Raw genomic sequence first — 17,895 nt, 5'->3', positions numbered from 1 at the left:
ATACCTGGCCTGGCCAGTAGGCGACTGCCTGCTGGCCATGCGCCATCCTGCTACGTCTCAGATGCAACAGTTGCAATGATAAGGGACGGACAAAAATGTTTTTGTTTTTTTTGAGGGGCGGGGGAGGGAGTGGTGGAAATATTCTGGAGCATGAAATTTTTTCGCACCCCTAGGTTGTGCAATCTTGTGCAGAACGAATTCAAAGATGCTTTGCCTTTCAAGGATCAGTGTTCAGTTTTCTTTTGTTTTGTCATCTATTAACCACGCTTTTATTCGTGAATTAACCAAATGGTGTTCAGTCTCCTTCACGGCCTTGATTCCAGACGTCACGCGTCATGCAACACTTACACAAGACCGTTGCATGACGACCGACCTCCGTAATGGCTATCCAGTGCCCCAGTAAGTTTACACGAAATATTCCTACAAGTGACTCAGATGCTTTAAGAGTAATACAAGTACAAGCGCGTCCCATTCTTGATTTTGTACTGTTTAAGCGTAGAATTGATGAATCTGTATTCTGCTTTGGTCGCTGGATTGAATAACATGAGAGAATTCGAGCGGCTTCTACACGGGTAGTTTTCCTTGTGAAGGGCCATTTTTCTGGACCGGTGAAAGATCGTGCACAGTTGATCCACCAGGTACTTTATCGTGTCGGTGTCCTGAACACCTAAGGTCACGTGTTCCCTTGGTACCCAGTACTCTTTGCTCTCGGAACTGGCGTGTACTACAAGGAGCTCTGAGAATTAAAGTCAACCTCGTTTATTAAACGAAAAATACTGATTCTTGTATTGAAGCCCCGAAAACCGTTTCCACGATGTTAAAGATGTTGTTTGGTAATGGACACTTTCGACATATTAATATTCAGCTTGATAGTGAGGCCAAGAGGACAAAAACAAAAGAAATGAATAAACATGGTCATTCAATTTCCTTTGTTTGTGTCCTCTAGGCCTCGCTGCCAAGCTGAATTTTAATATATCAAAAGTGGTCTATTCTTTAAAAGAAATCGTCCCTCGGTACAGTGAAGTTAAACAGCTTTAAGTAATTTGTCGTGTTTAGACTGTGTTACCTTCAAGCGCTGAGTTGTTTTATCCAAAGATAAGATTGTTTTATCCAAAGATAAGATTGTTTTATTTTCCTAACTGAGGTGAGCAAAAAGCTGTCTGGAAGACGAATAAAAACTGTCGATATTTCCCATGGCGTTACTTAATCTATTCCCATGAAAAGTCTAGTGAGTGTTGAAATGAATTACTGTTGTTATGGGAAAAGTTGATAGGGTACCTACTACCTGGAACGCTTGGTTTCATTTTGTACCAATTTATTAAGGACTAAGGACTTTGTTGTGATGTGTTATCAATATTGCTTCAGTAGCCATTGGCATGTGTTGATTGATATGTGGTCATCAGTTTTCTACCTCTTTCAGGGTGGCCAGAAATTCACAAGGTTTTCTGGTGTCACCCGTTAACGGGTGACAATATTGGCACTGTTATTTCTGTGTCAACATTTTACTGTGCAATTAAGAATCTCGCCTTGTCAGACGTGGAGGAAAAGACCTTTAGTCTAAGCGTGGGTGCTCCATCAGATCACACCGCGTAACTCCGTTCCCCATAACATAAAGTGATAAGGAGTTTTGGCCCTCCGCCCTCCCCGAACGGGATACTAGGCCATTGGAGAAAGGCACTGTGAGAGAACAGAGTCTTGCCCAAGAACTCAACACTGATTCTGGTAAAAAAAAAAAGGTTGAGCCTGCATACGAACCAAGTGGCTCATCAGGCCGGAGCTTATCCCGGTTTCTGTAGTATGAAGTGACTAGGAATATTACTACTCCCCCCTGGATGAAATGCTAGTCCATCGCAGGGTTACCCTCTGCATTAAATTCTCTGGTGCCCATTTATACACCTGGGTGGAGAGAGGCACTGTGAGAGTAAAGTGCCTTGCCCAAGAACTCAACACCTTATCTTGCACAGAGCTCAAATCCCGACTGCAAAACTCACAAAGGACTTCTCAAACACTTCATTTCTTATTCTGAAACAATAAACTCGTTACTAACCTGCTGCCACCAGACGCCAAGCAAGCGATGCAATGAAAATTATAAACCCCAGCATTTCCGTTCTAAATGGATCTTCTGGTGGTCACAGAAATCAAGATACGTATTTCGTGATCCTTAATATTTCATCGCAAAATTTGAACAAAAACCGCACTTTTAATCTCTATTACACAGACTTCAATTGCTGGTTAACAACTTGGTTTTGAGCTCTCGACCAATCAAACTGGAAAACCATTTGGGCTGTCATGTATCCGTCATAAAGTATTTTAGCACCCGCTCATTGTAGTTTAGAGCCACTCTTGGTAATTACACTGATGTGGGCTCCTAGTATTGTCGTCCAATTTGGGATATAATTAGATTAAAACTCTGGCTGCCAATTCGGAAAACCATTTTAGTAATCAGTTATCCTCATACAGCATATTGTGTTAGCCCCATTAGTTTTGTCTTCTCGGATGTAATTTGCCGGATGACCCACGCGTGGGTGGTGTGATTAACGCTATTTCCTAAACGATAGGGGGTTTGGTATAGAGGTTTAGTTTGTTATGTAGAATGGCCGAAACAATTAAGTTTGTTACCGTCTGGATGGAATTGCGGGTATTAATGTCAGCTGTGTGCTCAAACCTTGGTTTTGTTGCAGATAAGGTATTATGGTGAGATTGAGACCCAATTTGGTGGTAAAATTAAATATCTCCGTACGAGTGCCAATTCTAAAACTGGAAAAAGACTCGAAACATACAGCACCACAAGAAAATATTCTTCATTGGTTAGATGAGAGCAGACACAAGCCCCGTAGACTGAAAAAAAGTTTAAATTAACCACATTGATTAAATGACTCGACGTTTGAGTGTTATCACTGTACAAGAAATCAAAAATAAATGGAAACTGAGTTGGAAAATTACAAATCGGATTAAGAAATTTGTCAGTTGTTCTCTTATCTATCTCTTGCCCGGCACTGCTTATGTAACGAACCCTGTAATTTATCTCCATTTAGACTTACTTCGGAGGTCTTTTAAAATCAGTAATTTAAAATTTGTCACTTAATTTCTTACATATGTCTTGTCTGGTATTACTAGTGTAACGAAGCCTGTATTCTATGTCCATTCAGACTCGCTTTTAAGGTCTTTTAAAATCAGTAATTAAGTACTGTTTTGCAAGTCAGTATTAAACTCGATGAATGAACGTTAATTAACGCGATATTGCAATTGCAATTACGCCGGGAGAATTTGTAAATGCAGCAATCACCGCTCATTTTGGATTTGTGTGTGAGGAAGAATTCGGTCAGGGAAATCATCTGATTATCGTGACGCCACTGTTTTCAAAAAGCTCCGTTTTCAAAAAGCTCCGCTTCCAAAATGTCTCCCGTCCCCACTAGAACGCAAAGCCGGCGTTTTCAAAATGTTCCTGTTGGGAGAGCTCGGTTTTCGTGACGGATTAGTGTGAACGGTAGGCCTAACCATAGAAATAAAACTGCGTTTTCAAATTTCTCCGGCGCAGTGTGGACGCTGCCTTACTAGGCGAATGAACGTTAATTAACGAATAAAAAAGCAAAAGCAAAATTGCAATTAGATTAAAGGATATTAAAGGAATAGTGTAATTAATCGAGTTTATGTGAAAAGCAATCGTGCACGCTATGTTATGGCCTCGGCTTATTAACCTTTTTCTCTGGGCGTCTTCTAATCCAATTATTTTTTTTATGGAGCGAAATGTTCGTGAAACCGTGTAAGAAAATTTCCACCAGTGATCAGCTATCAAGGAAGCGAAAGACTTATCTCTTGTTAAATTTAAAAGGAACTGGACAGTTTTTAAGCAAGCGAACAAATTATTTGAAACATTAAGTACGAAACACAGTTAGATCACTGAAAATGGAATAAGAAAAAAAGTAATTCAAGAAGACCAACCGTTTTAAAGTAAATTAGGCTTAGTCACAATGAATTAGAGTGAAACACCAAGAGAACGTTTGACGAGTCTGACAGCTTGCTGTAAACGAACAGATTTAAAGAATTGAGGGGGGCCATTTGATTGTGTTTTTCTTCGAGCTAAAAAAATGAGAGGAAATTGAATCTTTTCGTAAATGAATCGGATTGTGAAGAAAGAGGCATTGACAGATGATCAAAGCTTGAAATAAATTACGTTTAAGGAAGGCACAGAAGTCAAGCTGGTAAACAAGTTTGCAAAAAGCAAAGCGAAAGAACAGAAGAGAACGTGTCACGCCTGTACCTGAGGTCTAGTTAGCTAGCCAATGAAAATTGTGCAAGTGTTTTCAAACAGCGTGAGCAATAGTCACGCTGGAGAGCATTTACTGAGTCACGTGTCACGCTTGTACAGTTAGCCAACCAATGAAAATTGTGCAAATGTTTATAAACAGCGTGAGCAATAGTCACACTAGAGAGCGTTTTACTGAGTTAAACTGAGGGTGATGTAACACGACAAGATTGGCAGCACCGATTTTTGAATTTTTTAAACCGACATTCTCTCGGCAAGTTGCACGAGCCGGTTTTTACCGCGATATTGTTGCGTATAAAATCGTCTTGTGTAACAAGTTGCGCTGGAAGATTTTTAAAACTGCAACATTGTTACAAAAATATTGATGGAGTTGCTTTTTGTTACGCCCTCGCCGTTGAATCTTTAGTCGACAATGCATCTTAAAACTGTTCTGAACTTTCGCCTTTAACCCTTTAATCGGCTTTATTGCCTGTGATTAAATGCCCGAGCGATGCGACTGAGCACCTCTCGGCGAATGAGGAAAAATTATTGTCGCCATATAAGGTTCTACAAATGTAGAAGTGGGTTTTTCGTCTGAAAGCAAATTAGCGCGTCCAGATATGAATCAGCGATATCGCTGAAGTTGAAACATCTATAGAATCTTCTCGCATTATCTTTAGGTCAAGAAAATAGGTTACCATCCTTCGGAGATGGTACGATAAGTTTGGCAGTTTTGTTTGAAATTCCCAAACTGTTATCTCGGGAGAAGTATTTCAGTCAACAGAACGGCCCGCGTTGTATTTTCGAGTGTTATTGGTTGAAAAGTAAATATAATCTGCGGTTTCTAGACAGCAGGTGCTAACAGTCGTAGCTAATAAAACAGTGGTAAAGTTTAGGCAATATTTTTTATCCTCTTGTGTCCAGTAGATACGGTCTTTTATTGCCTACTTTTTCTCAAATTACCGCTTTAATGGAAGAGAGACACGGCTCGGGCGTGCGTTTGAAGCCACGAAATGCGAAAGAAAATAAATGTAACACAAAAACAGCGAAACAAGTTTTCGTAGTTTTTAATTATTTATAATTTATTTTTCGAATCTTCTTGGATCTACACCTCGGTTATTTCTCGAAAGTCGACTACAAGAAAAATAAGTTAAAACACTTCCTCTAGTTTTGATTGAAATGGCGGCTGTTTTCTTGTGATTCAATGGACGGTATTTTCGTGCGCGGTTTGTTTTGTTTTAACTGCAAGCAGAGCTATCTTTAGTGCCCGACTAACTTCCTTTCAAACAATGCTTTGTTCAGCATCTTGAATAAAAATTTCGCATCGACAGTGACGCCAATCGTTTCCTCGAGATCATTAAGAGGTCGCTTGAAATAGACACACAAACGATGCCCCGAATTTTCCGTCAGCGATTACTCAAGAATTTTTTCCGCTCTCATTTGTAACGATTGACCTTACACGGCAGATTAACATATTGAGACAAGGAAAAATAATAGCTCCTAAATAAACATTTGAAGTAATATTTCTTATGTTTAGAGGGTTCTCGTATTTACCATGAATAAATCTAGCCGCACAATAATTGCAGAATTGCATTGAATCGAAGAAAAATATCTAAACATATCGCGAGTGCAGGCGGAAGATTTCTAATTTTGTATCAAGTTCAAATTCATGAACATTTTCATAATTTTTTTTTCAAAAATTTTAGTGGACCTTCAAATTTCCTCGGTCGACTACGGTGTTTTTTTTATATTATTATTATTTCAGTTTCGTATGACGCTCTCGAAATTCGCTTCTAAGGTTGTCTTATGAAATGTTTACAGAAAAAATGGAATAATTGAAACCTTACAATTGTCGCGTCGCCGTACATTATTTCCTCGCAGTGCTTTTGCAAGCCTACATTTTTTTATGCGTCGCCCAAAATTGTATAAGAAGCTTAAGGAAATTGTTTTGTCGTTGCAAAGTGGAATAAACGTCTCGCTCCTATCCGTGGTTGAGTAGCATTCAAGAGTTCTGTCAGGCAGATATGTTCACACCCGACAAGATTTGACTATTTTAAGCAAATGTCCGTTGTTTTGCAATGCGTTTTGTTTGATACAATATACCTATGAAGAAAAGTTTTTCTAATATTAGTCCTGAGAAATTGTTTAACACGTACTTCCTTCCTTAATAAAAACATCCTTGTTTCCACATCTTGCATTCCGATAAATCCCTGAAAACAAATCCGGTCAATTTGACAGCTTGCAAGAGCTAACCAGTACTAAAAGCGAGCTAGAACTCTCGCTCGCCAAAACACTCAGTTCTTTGCCATGATTTTTTAATAAACCTCTCTCTCCTGCGATCAAATTCAACCACCTTGATCTTTAATTCCAAGTTTGACCCATGCTCCGAGCCGTAATCTCTTTGCAAACTTTGAAGGCATTTATTTTGTTTCGTTTCTTTCGTGTTCCAATCTTGTTTTCCGCTGTGCAGATCACTTCGGCCTGGAACTCTGCGCTTCAGATCGCCGCCTATCGGTAGGCTTGTGTTTCACCGGGCTACTCGCTCCGGATTCGCTGTAGAACTGGTCGGACCAGCTCACAACGCTGGCTGCCCTGCTAGTTCGCTCCCGATCATGACCTGACATGCGATCGTCGGCGTCATTGTTAAATATATCTGCTGACGTTTCCCGTATTGGCGACAGCGCTCTGCGTCCAGCTACAGGCGACTTGGAGCTTCGACGCGAGCCTCGGTAGCTCGAGCCTGAGGGAGTCAAAGACTGAGGATTTCCCGTGCTCATCGCATCGCGGTTTTTTCCTATGACTAGATTTGCTACCTTGTAGTTTGCCTGATGGCTGAGACTAGATGTATTACTTAGACGTCTGTCGCTACCGACGCGACGGTCGGGGGATTGCCGACTTGAATTTGAAGCCGAGTCCACGGACGCTTCGGATCTCGATGGCCTGGATGTTCTCGGACTCAGAGATTTCAAACCCTGGATATTATTGTCTTTATTCATAGCTAGTCGCTTGGCGGCCATCGCTGTAACCGGCGTAAGGACTTTCACAGTGAGAATAAGTCTCCTTGTCATCTGCATTAAGGCGCTAACATCTTGAATGGTCATAGTCCGTACGTCCACTTTGTTCACTTTAATAATCTCATCACCAACACGCAAAAGTTCAAAAACATCCACGTCTGTTCCTAAAACAACACGAGACACAAAAATTCCCTGCTCACGTTCCCATCCATCGCCCTGGCGAATATAAAATCCAAGAGTCTCACCCGGCTTACGCCGCAACTCAATCGTGCGTTGCAGAAACGTTCCGTTTTTCGAGCACGCCTCGCGAACACCTAGCACGTGCCTGAAAGAGCCTTGAATGATCTTTATAGGCAGAGGTGGGCACGGGTCGCCTTTAGTATCTGGCTCTGTTATATCGGTTGCTTTCCTAATCGCAAAAAATTCATCCTCTTTTTCGGCAAGTCTCATTTTCTCGAAGTCTTCCTGTGAAACGCTACTAAAGCGTCGCAGCTGTTCCACGATTTCTTCATCACCCGACTTGGTCGCCGAAGAAAAAGCCCTTCCGTTCGGCGACGATGGCTTCTTCCTTGCGTCTTCTTGACGTACAGCCATGTTATTTCTACGCAGTGTTTGCTACGCGTCTATCCGAGCCGCCATATTGCTTGAATTCAAAATGAAAAGTTTGCATGCAATTATGGAATATTGTGGTTGGAACCAATCAGCGCCGCTCATCCAAGACAGGTGTGCGCCGTCACATAAAAACAATACACAGAGCTGGTTGCCAGTCAATTTTTTCTTAGGCCGCAGAAAACAATCAACTGCGCGAATATTTTGGTGTGAAAACCAATGGAAAAATCCTTTTTGAGGAGATTTCACTGCGCGAAGTATAAACAAGTAGCGACTTGAGATCGCAAACTGTTCGGCGAGCCATGAATTCCCGCAATTTACTGCCATCGAATGTGATAGCTGTTACGCAGCGCCTAAAAGCAATACTATAACATGTAGTCTTAATTTTTTGCGGCTGATAGATCCGATGAAGGCGACGCAAAATTTCTCTAGAACGTTGATAATTTGATTGTGTAGTGTTAAAGTGACGAGAATAGAAACGACAACATTATGGGGCTTTCGACAGAATGAATATTTACCGCTTATTTTGAAAAGAACTTTCCAACGCTTATTTCATCCTTGCCAAATAGAAAGTTTTATCTGTTGGTCAAACTGAATTTTTTTTCGTTGCCAATTTTCAACTTACAATACTAAATCTTTTTTTTTTCTATCTTCGCGATTTTTATCCCGAGTTATTAATGTCGCTATATCCAGGCTACCAGACACGTCAAATAGCAAAATCTTTTCAAGGTATTTTAAAAGCAGAATATGGTTTGTTATGTGGTGAGCTTAGCACCCAAAATAAAAATTCGATATCATTGCGATATATTTTTTTTAACATTAAGGTTTGACATTACAAGTTTATTTCTGTCCGAAAATGCTCCAAATTTGTCACTTCAACGATGTAAACAAGCTTCCGAATCGTTCATTTTCAAACTGGTCATCGTTAAAGTGTGTTTACAACGTTTTAAGATTAACTCTAGTGCTTTGTTTGACAAGCCACAATGAAAACGCGCGTTCCGGATGACGTCAGAGGATTATTTTTAGCTTGTCTTCCGGTCGGAAAACGTGTTCTGTGGCGATTGTAAAACCAATTTAGGTACAAATGACGTCAAAGTTTCGTGTTCGATGAAAGTTTACAGCTTAAGTTGTCTTTATCGTGGATGGCTTTTGTCTAGCTTTTAAGCTGTACAAATTTTTAAACTCTAATTACCGCTATTTTAACGCGGAGATATTTCAACAGACAAGAACGCAATGCTGTTTTCAAAAAAAAAACAAACAAATAAAGTATGGAATGCATTTATTTTAGTATGATATATTTTTGAAATTTCCGTTGAAAAGACAAAATAATGCGTTTTTTATTAATCTGCTTGTGCTTAAGGCTACATCAGTACTAATTTGATATCAATACGTGATTTTGTTCTAAAAATGTTCCTTCTAAAATAGCCTGGGCTTAAAAATAACTAATCGTTGTTTTTGAAGCTGGGACAGAAGATGAAAGTAATTCAAACAATCCATTTTTCAGCGAATAAATTGACCGCCATCGGTTTCAAGTTATGTTTTTTCGACACCTGGCCAAGGCTTTTCAAAAACTTAGACAGGATTTTTTTTTTCACTTAATCTTTCGCTGGAACCAGTCATTAAGTGCTTTTATCTAATTGAAGTCCTGGTATAAATAGGCCGCAGCCCTATCTCTCAAAATACGAGGTTCTCTGATGCTGAAGTCATATATAGACTCCCACATCCCGCGTCCCGCGTCCCGCGTCCCGCATCCCGCGTCCTGCATCCCGCTTTCCGCCAAGTAATTTTGCTTCTAAAGCGAGGCGGGTTTCGACTGTAAACACAAGATTAAGAGATGGCAACGAAACACTCTGAAAGGCTGGACTATACTCAGCGTTTCGCTGTGATTTCGTTTTAGAATTTCGTGGCCTGTTATACCGGCTGCGTTAGTGAGTAGAGTGTGTGAATCTTTATTAATGTGGTTAGTATACACTTAGTTCATTAATGCAGCCGCAATGCGGTAGATGCTGGATCGATGTGACTGTCGGTCCAGCAGCTATTTTACATGTGATGCTATGCATAAAACAAGTTTATCTGTTTCTAAATCAAATGCTGTTCTGGGCTACTTTTAGGCTAAATTTTCCTTATTTGGTGGTAAAATGCAATACCTCAAACATTTCGAATTCAATCCCTCGGCTTATTTTCGGGGATAGTTTCTCGGAGGATTGTAGAGGAGTGTTGTTTTAGCACTTATCAGCACTTATCAGTGTCTCTAATTTCTGCGCATAGAATGTTGCCTGAAAAATGCGTTGAGCTTATAATTGCATAGGCTTTAGCGTTTGCATTGTTTTAGTAGCGACATCGAGACTGCGTTTTTATTCGATTATAAAAAAGAATTCTGTGAAAAACGATCGAAGAAATCAACCATACTTGGATTTGTTTGCACTTGATAAGTAATCACCTTGAAAACTTTGACGCTTGAGAATAGTTCAGAGAAACTCTCTCTGTGGACAATTGAAACTGACCTGACAATTAGAAAAATGCAAGTTCATTTTGAAACGCAATACTCCCTACAAACCCTTTGCTGAGGCATCACGTATAATCGGTCGCGCGTGTATGTCGCGCGTGAAGTTTCTTTTCTTCTGCCCATGATCTAACTAAAGCCGGGAACGTGACACCAAATGATTCGTGCTGGTGACTTAGCTTTGCGCGACGAAGCATTGCTCTAAGTCGCATTTCGAAAGTTCATCGTCTTTCTTACCTGTGAGTTTACCGCAGTAGTGGTTATAATACACAAGCATTTTTCTACGAGGCGGCTTGCTCCAGTCTCTTGCAAATTTAAACAGAATATTCGTTATTTTACTCCAGAAGAAGCCAGCCTCAACCAATAGTCTGTCAGTGTGTCAGCAATGGAACATACGCAATACTGAATGACTCCCATGCGGCTGACAAGTAGAGTTGCAGGTTGCAAAATTTGGATCTGCACGTCATGAGTGATATCAAGCTTGTATCGTCGTTAAACTTCACTGGCAGTATATATATTTTTTTTTACAAAATAAAATATTTATACTCCTTGATGAGTGTAAAATATTTATACTCCTTGATGGACCTTGATGACGTCAATCAAGGTAAGGTTTGTTCATTCATTAAATTGTACATGTAAAAGCTACTTATTTTTAGATTCCATTAAGGTAACTTATCGCTGCTTTTTTAACGCATCTTATCACTCTTTTGTAGACCTTCGCATCGCAGAGGTCTTTTCAGAATCTGTCTATCGATATTCTGATTCTCAACATGATGAGAAGGGAGACGAACGTAAGTGGGACTTTCTTAAGGTAACTTCGTTTTAAAGATAGTTCAGAGCAAACCGATCTTCACGCCTCCAATTCAGAGATTCTTGATGTTAGGCCCTATGCAAATGGGAAATATTTGGCGACCAAACACGATCAAACATGTTTTGGTGACCAAACATTTTCCCGTTTGGACACCTTGTTTGATCGTGTTCAATCATACTTGACAAAATTTGAACGACGTCAAACATTTGATCAAACGTTGTATGACATTTCATTCGTTCAAACATGTTTGATACCGTTTGGCCACTCTGTGCAGCATCAACATGTTAAGTCACCAAACAACGTTTGATCGTGTTTTGGTCGCCAAACATTTTCCGTTTGGACAGGGCTTTATACAGCGTTAAGAGACGCACAGTTCACCCTTAAATGCAATGATTTTTTCATTTGACGGAACGTCAGCCCATTTTGAAGGATGCATGTTAGGCAAGACGGTCACCTGCCTGAAGAGAGAAGTAGGTTCAATCTTGTTCAAAAGTTACACCTTAGTTGGAGAGTCCACAACACCCGCCATGTCGGCAGTCGTGACGGACAGTTCACTTCTCGAGAATTTCCACTTCAGTGGAGGAAGGAGAGAGCATGAAAATGCCAGAGTCGTGGACGAATTTTCGTTTATATGTAGGGAATGGAGGCATGTGGGAATGGACCTTTTCGGTGATGCGGCCGCCACTTTGAATTCTATTGTTTCAAATAGCTATTATGAGATGCTCAGCAAATACATACGAAGTTACCTCCTGAGCATCCCATAATAGCTATTTGAAACAACAGAATTCAAAATGGCCGGTGTACGTCTCGCCCAAAAGGTCCATTGGTATGGCGTGGAATGAAGATCAACCTCATACGTTTGATCTAAAGTAAGGACAACATCGTCTTTGTGTGGCTGATCAGTGGTGTAAGGAGTGCAAAAAAGGTAAGGTTTGTATGAGCTCTCAGTCACAGTATGAATTACTTAAAGGAAATACGTCACGGATTGCCCATCTTGAAAAGTTTGGGCCTAATTTTTTTAAAGTTTGTAATCCGTGTTAATCTTCTCCATCCTCTACCATTCTCGTTTCTTTATGGTTTATTATTATTCTATCTTAAAAAGGAAACAACATTTTTCATTTTACAAAACATGTTTCGACATTTCTATGTCATCTTCAGTTGCAAATGTTCGACGGCATTACAGCCAGCACATGTGAATTTATAAACGACACGCGAACGAAGACTCTGCGGCACGGAATCTTTCACGCTGAACATATTTCTAACCTTGAAGGTAGAAAAAACTGACTTAATGTCTAGATCAGTTTTGTAATAACGTTTAAGCAGCTGTCTTAATTTTATCTGCGCAGCTTTAGAAAAACGGCGTAATTCTATAACGAAATCATGTATACAGTGAAAATTTAAATGTGCAACCGACGAACATTTGCAACTGAAGATGACGTAGGAATGTCGAAACATATGTTTCGTAAAATGAAACATGTTGTTTCCTTTTTAAAAATTGCTGTTAGTCTGCTGTTTTTACGACCGTTTGGTAGCATTTTATCTTATTTAACTATTATTTTCAGTTTTCCTTTAATATAAAGGTAATTTTGTACGTGGCTAAGACAACTCAGAATACCGTGACTGAGCTCCTTTTATAGGATTTCACTTGGAATAAGGTCTATAAGTGGATTAACTCTTTTACTCTTCATCCGCTCTTGACCTCGTTCAATGAACATACATACCGAGATTGTCGGTTAAACTCGTATTCAGGAAGTTCGGACTTCTTTTCCGACTGGCTTGGATCACCCATTGTATCTTTTTCATTGTTTCTTTATATGCATTATCATTTCTTTTCGTATACATTGAACTTTGCATAGGTTATTTGCTATCTGGGGCTTATTGGCCAACTTTTACCGATATTGGCTGCAGATTGACAGTGTGACTGTTCTGTGTTCTCACGCTAGAATTTTGTAATGAAAAAGCGGTTGAAATCAAGTGCATTGGGCTTACATAGAACCATATACGCAAAACAGGATCGTTAGAACGAAAGAAGCGAAAAGTCTGAGAGTAAGTCTTCCTCAGCGAGTGAGGAAACCAGAATGGCCAGTTTTGAGTGTGTTTTGTGAAAAAAAAAGTAGGCGTCTAAGATAATTGATTCCGTGGAAGTATAACGGCTAAATGGGACTCATGAGTTGCGCATGTGCTAGCTTGATCTCGAGTTTCATAACGTGGCAGACGATTCCAATCTCATGTGTGAAATTCAAGATGGCGTCGACAAGTAGAGACTAGGCATTGAATGTATCTTGGCCAGTTGAGCTACTTAGTGCATCTTGACCACCAAATCATAATATTCTAATCTAAGACTGCTAGGGTTCTTTTTCACTTTGATTTGATTTTCTTAAACCCATTTTCATTAAATGAGCCAAAATCTATATAGTTTGTTCCGGTCAATAGCGGAATATGATTGTCAGGTGACAAAGAGGGATTCTTATGGTGATCTAAGGAAAGTGGAGAAAATATTATTATAACAATAATACTACACTAATGCTGGCGTTATTTGCCATTTTTCGCGCGGCTATTTCAAAAGACCATTTTTAAAGGCAGAATAGTAAGGCTTATTTGAGTTATGGGCCCATTAACTGATCTTTTTAAACCGTTGCCAGGGAAAATTTATTCTCATATAACCTTGTCATTTTTGGTTATTTCAGAGTTATTTCATGTGTTTTAACCTCATCATGATCAGTAACACTAGTGGTGACGTCATCAGGCAACGCTCATGGTCATGTGACTCATCAGTTCCGAAAAAAAGTAAAGGCTTCCAAGCATATCACGTTATCGGGATGTTTTCTCTTGATTTAATATTTTAACTTTAATCTTTATTACACTATGCATAGATTTTGTTTCATTTCTAAAAGGTCAGATCCTGAGAGAATTTCAAACATTAAAAAATTGGTAATTTTCTGAAAGAAGGATTTTATAAAAGAAATGCATAGCTATGTTTCCAACGTTGGCTTTAACTCGAAACTCGTCGACAAAGGCTGACTTAAAGAAAGACCGCATTCCTTTAGCATTTAAAGAAACCCGAAGTGCCCGCGATATCTATCGGAAGTTACTCTATCAGCGCGTGCGCAGTTTACACTACCAGCGGCTCGATAAGATCAAACGAAGCACACGAAAGCCACACAGAGATGGTTTTTCTTTTTCTTTTTCGTTTGTTTTTTTTTTTTTTCTCTTAGTTTGTTTTTGATTGTACTTTCTTACTTTAAATTTTGTGAAACACCAACTAAAATCCTCAAAAATGTAGCCGAATTTGCCAGATGAATTTTTTAAATTTTCCTCCCTCGGGCTGACGCAAGTGAAATTTCACCTCCTTAGCAACGCGCACGAGCGCGCGCATGAATCGGTTAATGGGTCCTCGAATGCTTAAAGCTAGTATATCATAAATTAAAAGTTAGTAGAGCTAGTATATCATAAATTAAGAGTTATATCATAAGTTAAGAGTGTATAATATTTGCTCAGATCAAAGCAGAAAGCTCTTAGAATGACAAAATTTGTGGGGATTTAGTACAGACTGCTAGTTTGCATTTATGATATCCCTTTTTGTAGCAACACAAGGCTGGTTGTCATGCAAAAGTGGAATGTTTGCATGCAAGTGTACGCATTGAACACGTAGCTACAATTGTGAGCTACTTTGAAACGCCTTTTGAGAGATTCCACCCTCAGCATCAAAGGAAGTCTTCCCTGCGGTAAGTCGACACTGAATGTCCATTTTGAGATGTAGTTTTTTGAAAAAGTGTTTTGGTTAGTTGTAGTTGCACCCGTTAAAGGATTCAGTAACGCAATTTTTGTTTCAAGATTGCCCTTATAGATTACTTTAAATGTTTTCCCAATTGTTTCAATATCAATGTATCATTCTGTTGGAAAGGTGTCACTAACTCAAAGTAGTCTCAAACATACTTTGTTTTCAGTACCTACTTGAAAGTGTTAAGAAGCTAATTCCTCTGATGTAAACCGAATTTCACGATTTTTACCGCCATATAGATAAGAAACTTTTCACTCTTGTCTTCTTCGCAGCCTAAAGTTTTTTTAAGCACGTTTAAAAGTCGGTTAAGGTTTATTACTTAAGCTGTTCTGATCAACGAACTCTGTGTAACGTATTGAAAATAATGTCGGAAATTTTAAACTTCGCATCTTTGATTGTAATACTATCTATCTACTATCTATCTGATATCGCAACTCACAAAGGAACGAGCTAAAAATACTAGTCGATTAATTCAGTGGAGAACATGTAGGGAAGAAATAAGCTTGCGGTTGGCAAGAGTCAATGAAAGTAAATCATGAAGTGATTAAATCTTTGGCACTAAACTGTGAAGGAAATTCAATTGTCGTAGCTTTCAGCTCTAGCTAAAAGTTCATGCTCACAGAGTTACGGAGTGAAAATTCAATGCTATTATTAGTATGGGAACTTTGTAGTGCTGGAAGGTTTGTGACTTTATTTTATGTTATGTGGCGCCTAAATGGTTTAATTTCGATCAATGTTTCCGTCAATTTCTATGATTTACCCCGAGGAGAAAACGAATCTGGGGCCTAAAACGAGTTGAAATGGGTTGCGATCAAGCTTACAAGCATCAGTTGTGTGGCAAGGAATGACTTTAACACCGCTAAAGCTTCTAGTTTAGGTTAATGCAAAAAATGCAAGTGCTTTACATTGGCGATACGGGAAAATGACCGGAGTTCGCTTGCGCAAACATTTGAGTGACGTGTCTCCAATCTTCCTTGAACGATGATTGTTTATGGTGTTATTGTTAATACTAGTTGGTACCATATAGGTTAACTACTTATTAACCGATAGTGAGGTCTTCATGGGTAACTCACAAACTGAGACCTTGGCCTTGACGTTGAAAATCTCGAACCTCAACCTCGGCCTTGCCTTATTGACCGAGCGAGGTCAATACGGCAAGGCCGAACGTTCGAGGTTAATAAGTTGTTTATTATATGGCTTTTTGCTCTGGTTTTGTGGGCCCGTAATCGGTCCGTGGGCATTACGGTAGGATAATGCCCTACAATTGGCGATCAGAGCGCGCGTTATATCGGCCACAAACACAAGCCATATAATAAATAGAGGATATTACATGGCGACGCGAAATATGAATTATATTTTCGAGTGGTATAAACAATATTTTACGAACGGGCGCAGCGAGTGAGTAAAAATATATTTTTGAACACGAGAAAATATAATTCACAGCTTCAAGCAACTGTATAATTTTCTTTTAATGATATGGACAAACTGACTGTTTGCGCGAATAACCGTGTAAAAGCGAGAAATGACGCCATCGATATCCTCCGTAGTTACGCCGAATATGGAAACTACACCACTCAGGTGTATTTTCGTATGAATTTTACGAGTGGTTTAATCTCCGGTAAAACACTCGTGTCTATACAATAAAGGACATTTGACGTCGCTTGATGTACTTGCTTACCGTTTTGCGCTCACCACGACAATATCATCGAGGGGGCATCATAGTAGTCCTCTCTCAGGCGATGGATAGACTGTAATTTTAATTGTCTCGACAAGAAACATTTGAAACTCACAGGGTCCAAGTATGTCTTTACTGTTTCACTCCCAATAGGCTAAATTTGAACTTTTGAGTCCTTACATGAAAATCTTGTGGGAGAAAATTCAAATGAAGACTAATGTATAATAAACTGTACTTTTAATTGTCGCGAAAAGAAACACACAAAACTCTCAGAGTCCAAGTGTATCTGTTTAGGTTTTAATTTTTCAACGTAGATGCAAACCTTGCGTGCAAAAATTCAAATGAAAACTATTGTGCAATAGACTGTAATTTTAATTGTCTCAACAAGACACACAAATCTCACAGGGCCCACTGGTAACTTTATCGTTTTACTCCTAATAGTCTGAACCTTTTGCCTGTTATGTCATTATTTTTTGGCGTCTGTTGATTAAATCCTTGGTTATGAAAATCAAATGAAAGCTACCGAATAATAAACTGTAGATTTTAATCGTCTCGACAAGACACACAAAATTCACAGGGCCCAATTGTATCTTTATTGTTTTAATCCTAATAACCTGAACCTTGTGCCTGTTAAGGTACATGTATTATTATTTTTTACGTCTGTTGATTAAATCCTTGGTTATGAAAATCAAATGAAAACTACCGAGTAATAAACTGTAAATTTGAATCGTCTCGTCAAGGCACACACAATGCAGGGTCCAAGTGAATCTTGATTGTCTCACTCAGTCCCAACAGTCGAAACCTCGTGCCTATTAAGGTTTCGATTTGCGAGTCAGTTAATTAAATCCTTGGTTATGAAAATTCAAATGAAAACTACTGAGTAATAAACTGTAAATTTTAATCGTCTCGACAAGAAACATACGGAATCTCACAGTTCCAATAGTATAAACCTCGTTTCTGTTAAGATTCCAATTTGTGATTCTGTTGATTAAATCCGTGATTGTGAAAATTCAAATAAACACTATTGTGCGATACTTAAATGCGGAACTGTTTATTTTGCTATACGAGTCGGTTCTAACTTCGAGTCTATGGATGACAAACACGAGAGTATCAGGGTTCTATTTTTTTTTTGCTTTTTCCATTTTTTCAATTAAAAGATGGTATCACCTTTTAGAGTAGTGGATAGAATCCTGATGTGTAACCAGTCTTTTTGTTACTGTTTCTTTAATTTTTGTATTTAATTTAACTTTTTAAAT

The 17,895-nt window shown here is 39.1% G+C and overlaps 2 protein-coding genes across 2 annotated transcripts; both read right to left on the bottom strand.

The window, feature by feature from the left end:
* Positions 1-98: 98 nt before the first annotated feature.
* Positions 99-4,261, bottom strand: LOC110065482 (uncharacterized). The gene is made up of 2 exons (XM_089288906.1): positions 2,048-4,261; positions 99-736 (listed from the first exon to the last, which is right to left on the bottom strand). The coding sequence occupies exons 1-2, from the start codon at positions 2,100-2,102 to the stop codon at positions 441-443; spliced, it is 351 nt and encodes a 116-aa protein (XP_089145032.1). The 5' UTR covers positions 2,103-4,261; the 3' UTR covers positions 99-440.
* A 1,036-nt stretch (positions 4,262-5,297) lies between these two features.
* On the bottom strand, positions 5,298-7,944 carry LOC110065481 (uncharacterized). The gene has a single exon (XM_020772627.2). The coding sequence runs from the start codon at positions 7,852-7,854 to the stop codon at positions 6,718-6,720; it is 1,137 nt and encodes a 378-aa protein (XP_020628286.1). The 5' UTR covers positions 7,855-7,944; the 3' UTR covers positions 5,298-6,717.
* Between the last annotated feature and the right edge of the window lie 9,951 nt (positions 7,945-17,895).

The sequence above is a fragment of the Orbicella faveolata genome, unplaced genomic scaffold, assembly GCF_042242905.1.
Source record: "Orbicella faveolata isolate gen_17 unplaced genomic scaffold, um_ofav_v1 contig_2, whole genome shotgun sequence".
Taxonomy (NCBI): domain Eukaryota; kingdom Metazoa; phylum Cnidaria; class Anthozoa; order Scleractinia; family Merulinidae; genus Orbicella; species Orbicella faveolata.
Note: the sequence above shows the minus strand (reverse complement) of the source record. Positions and strands in the feature narration are given on the sequence as shown.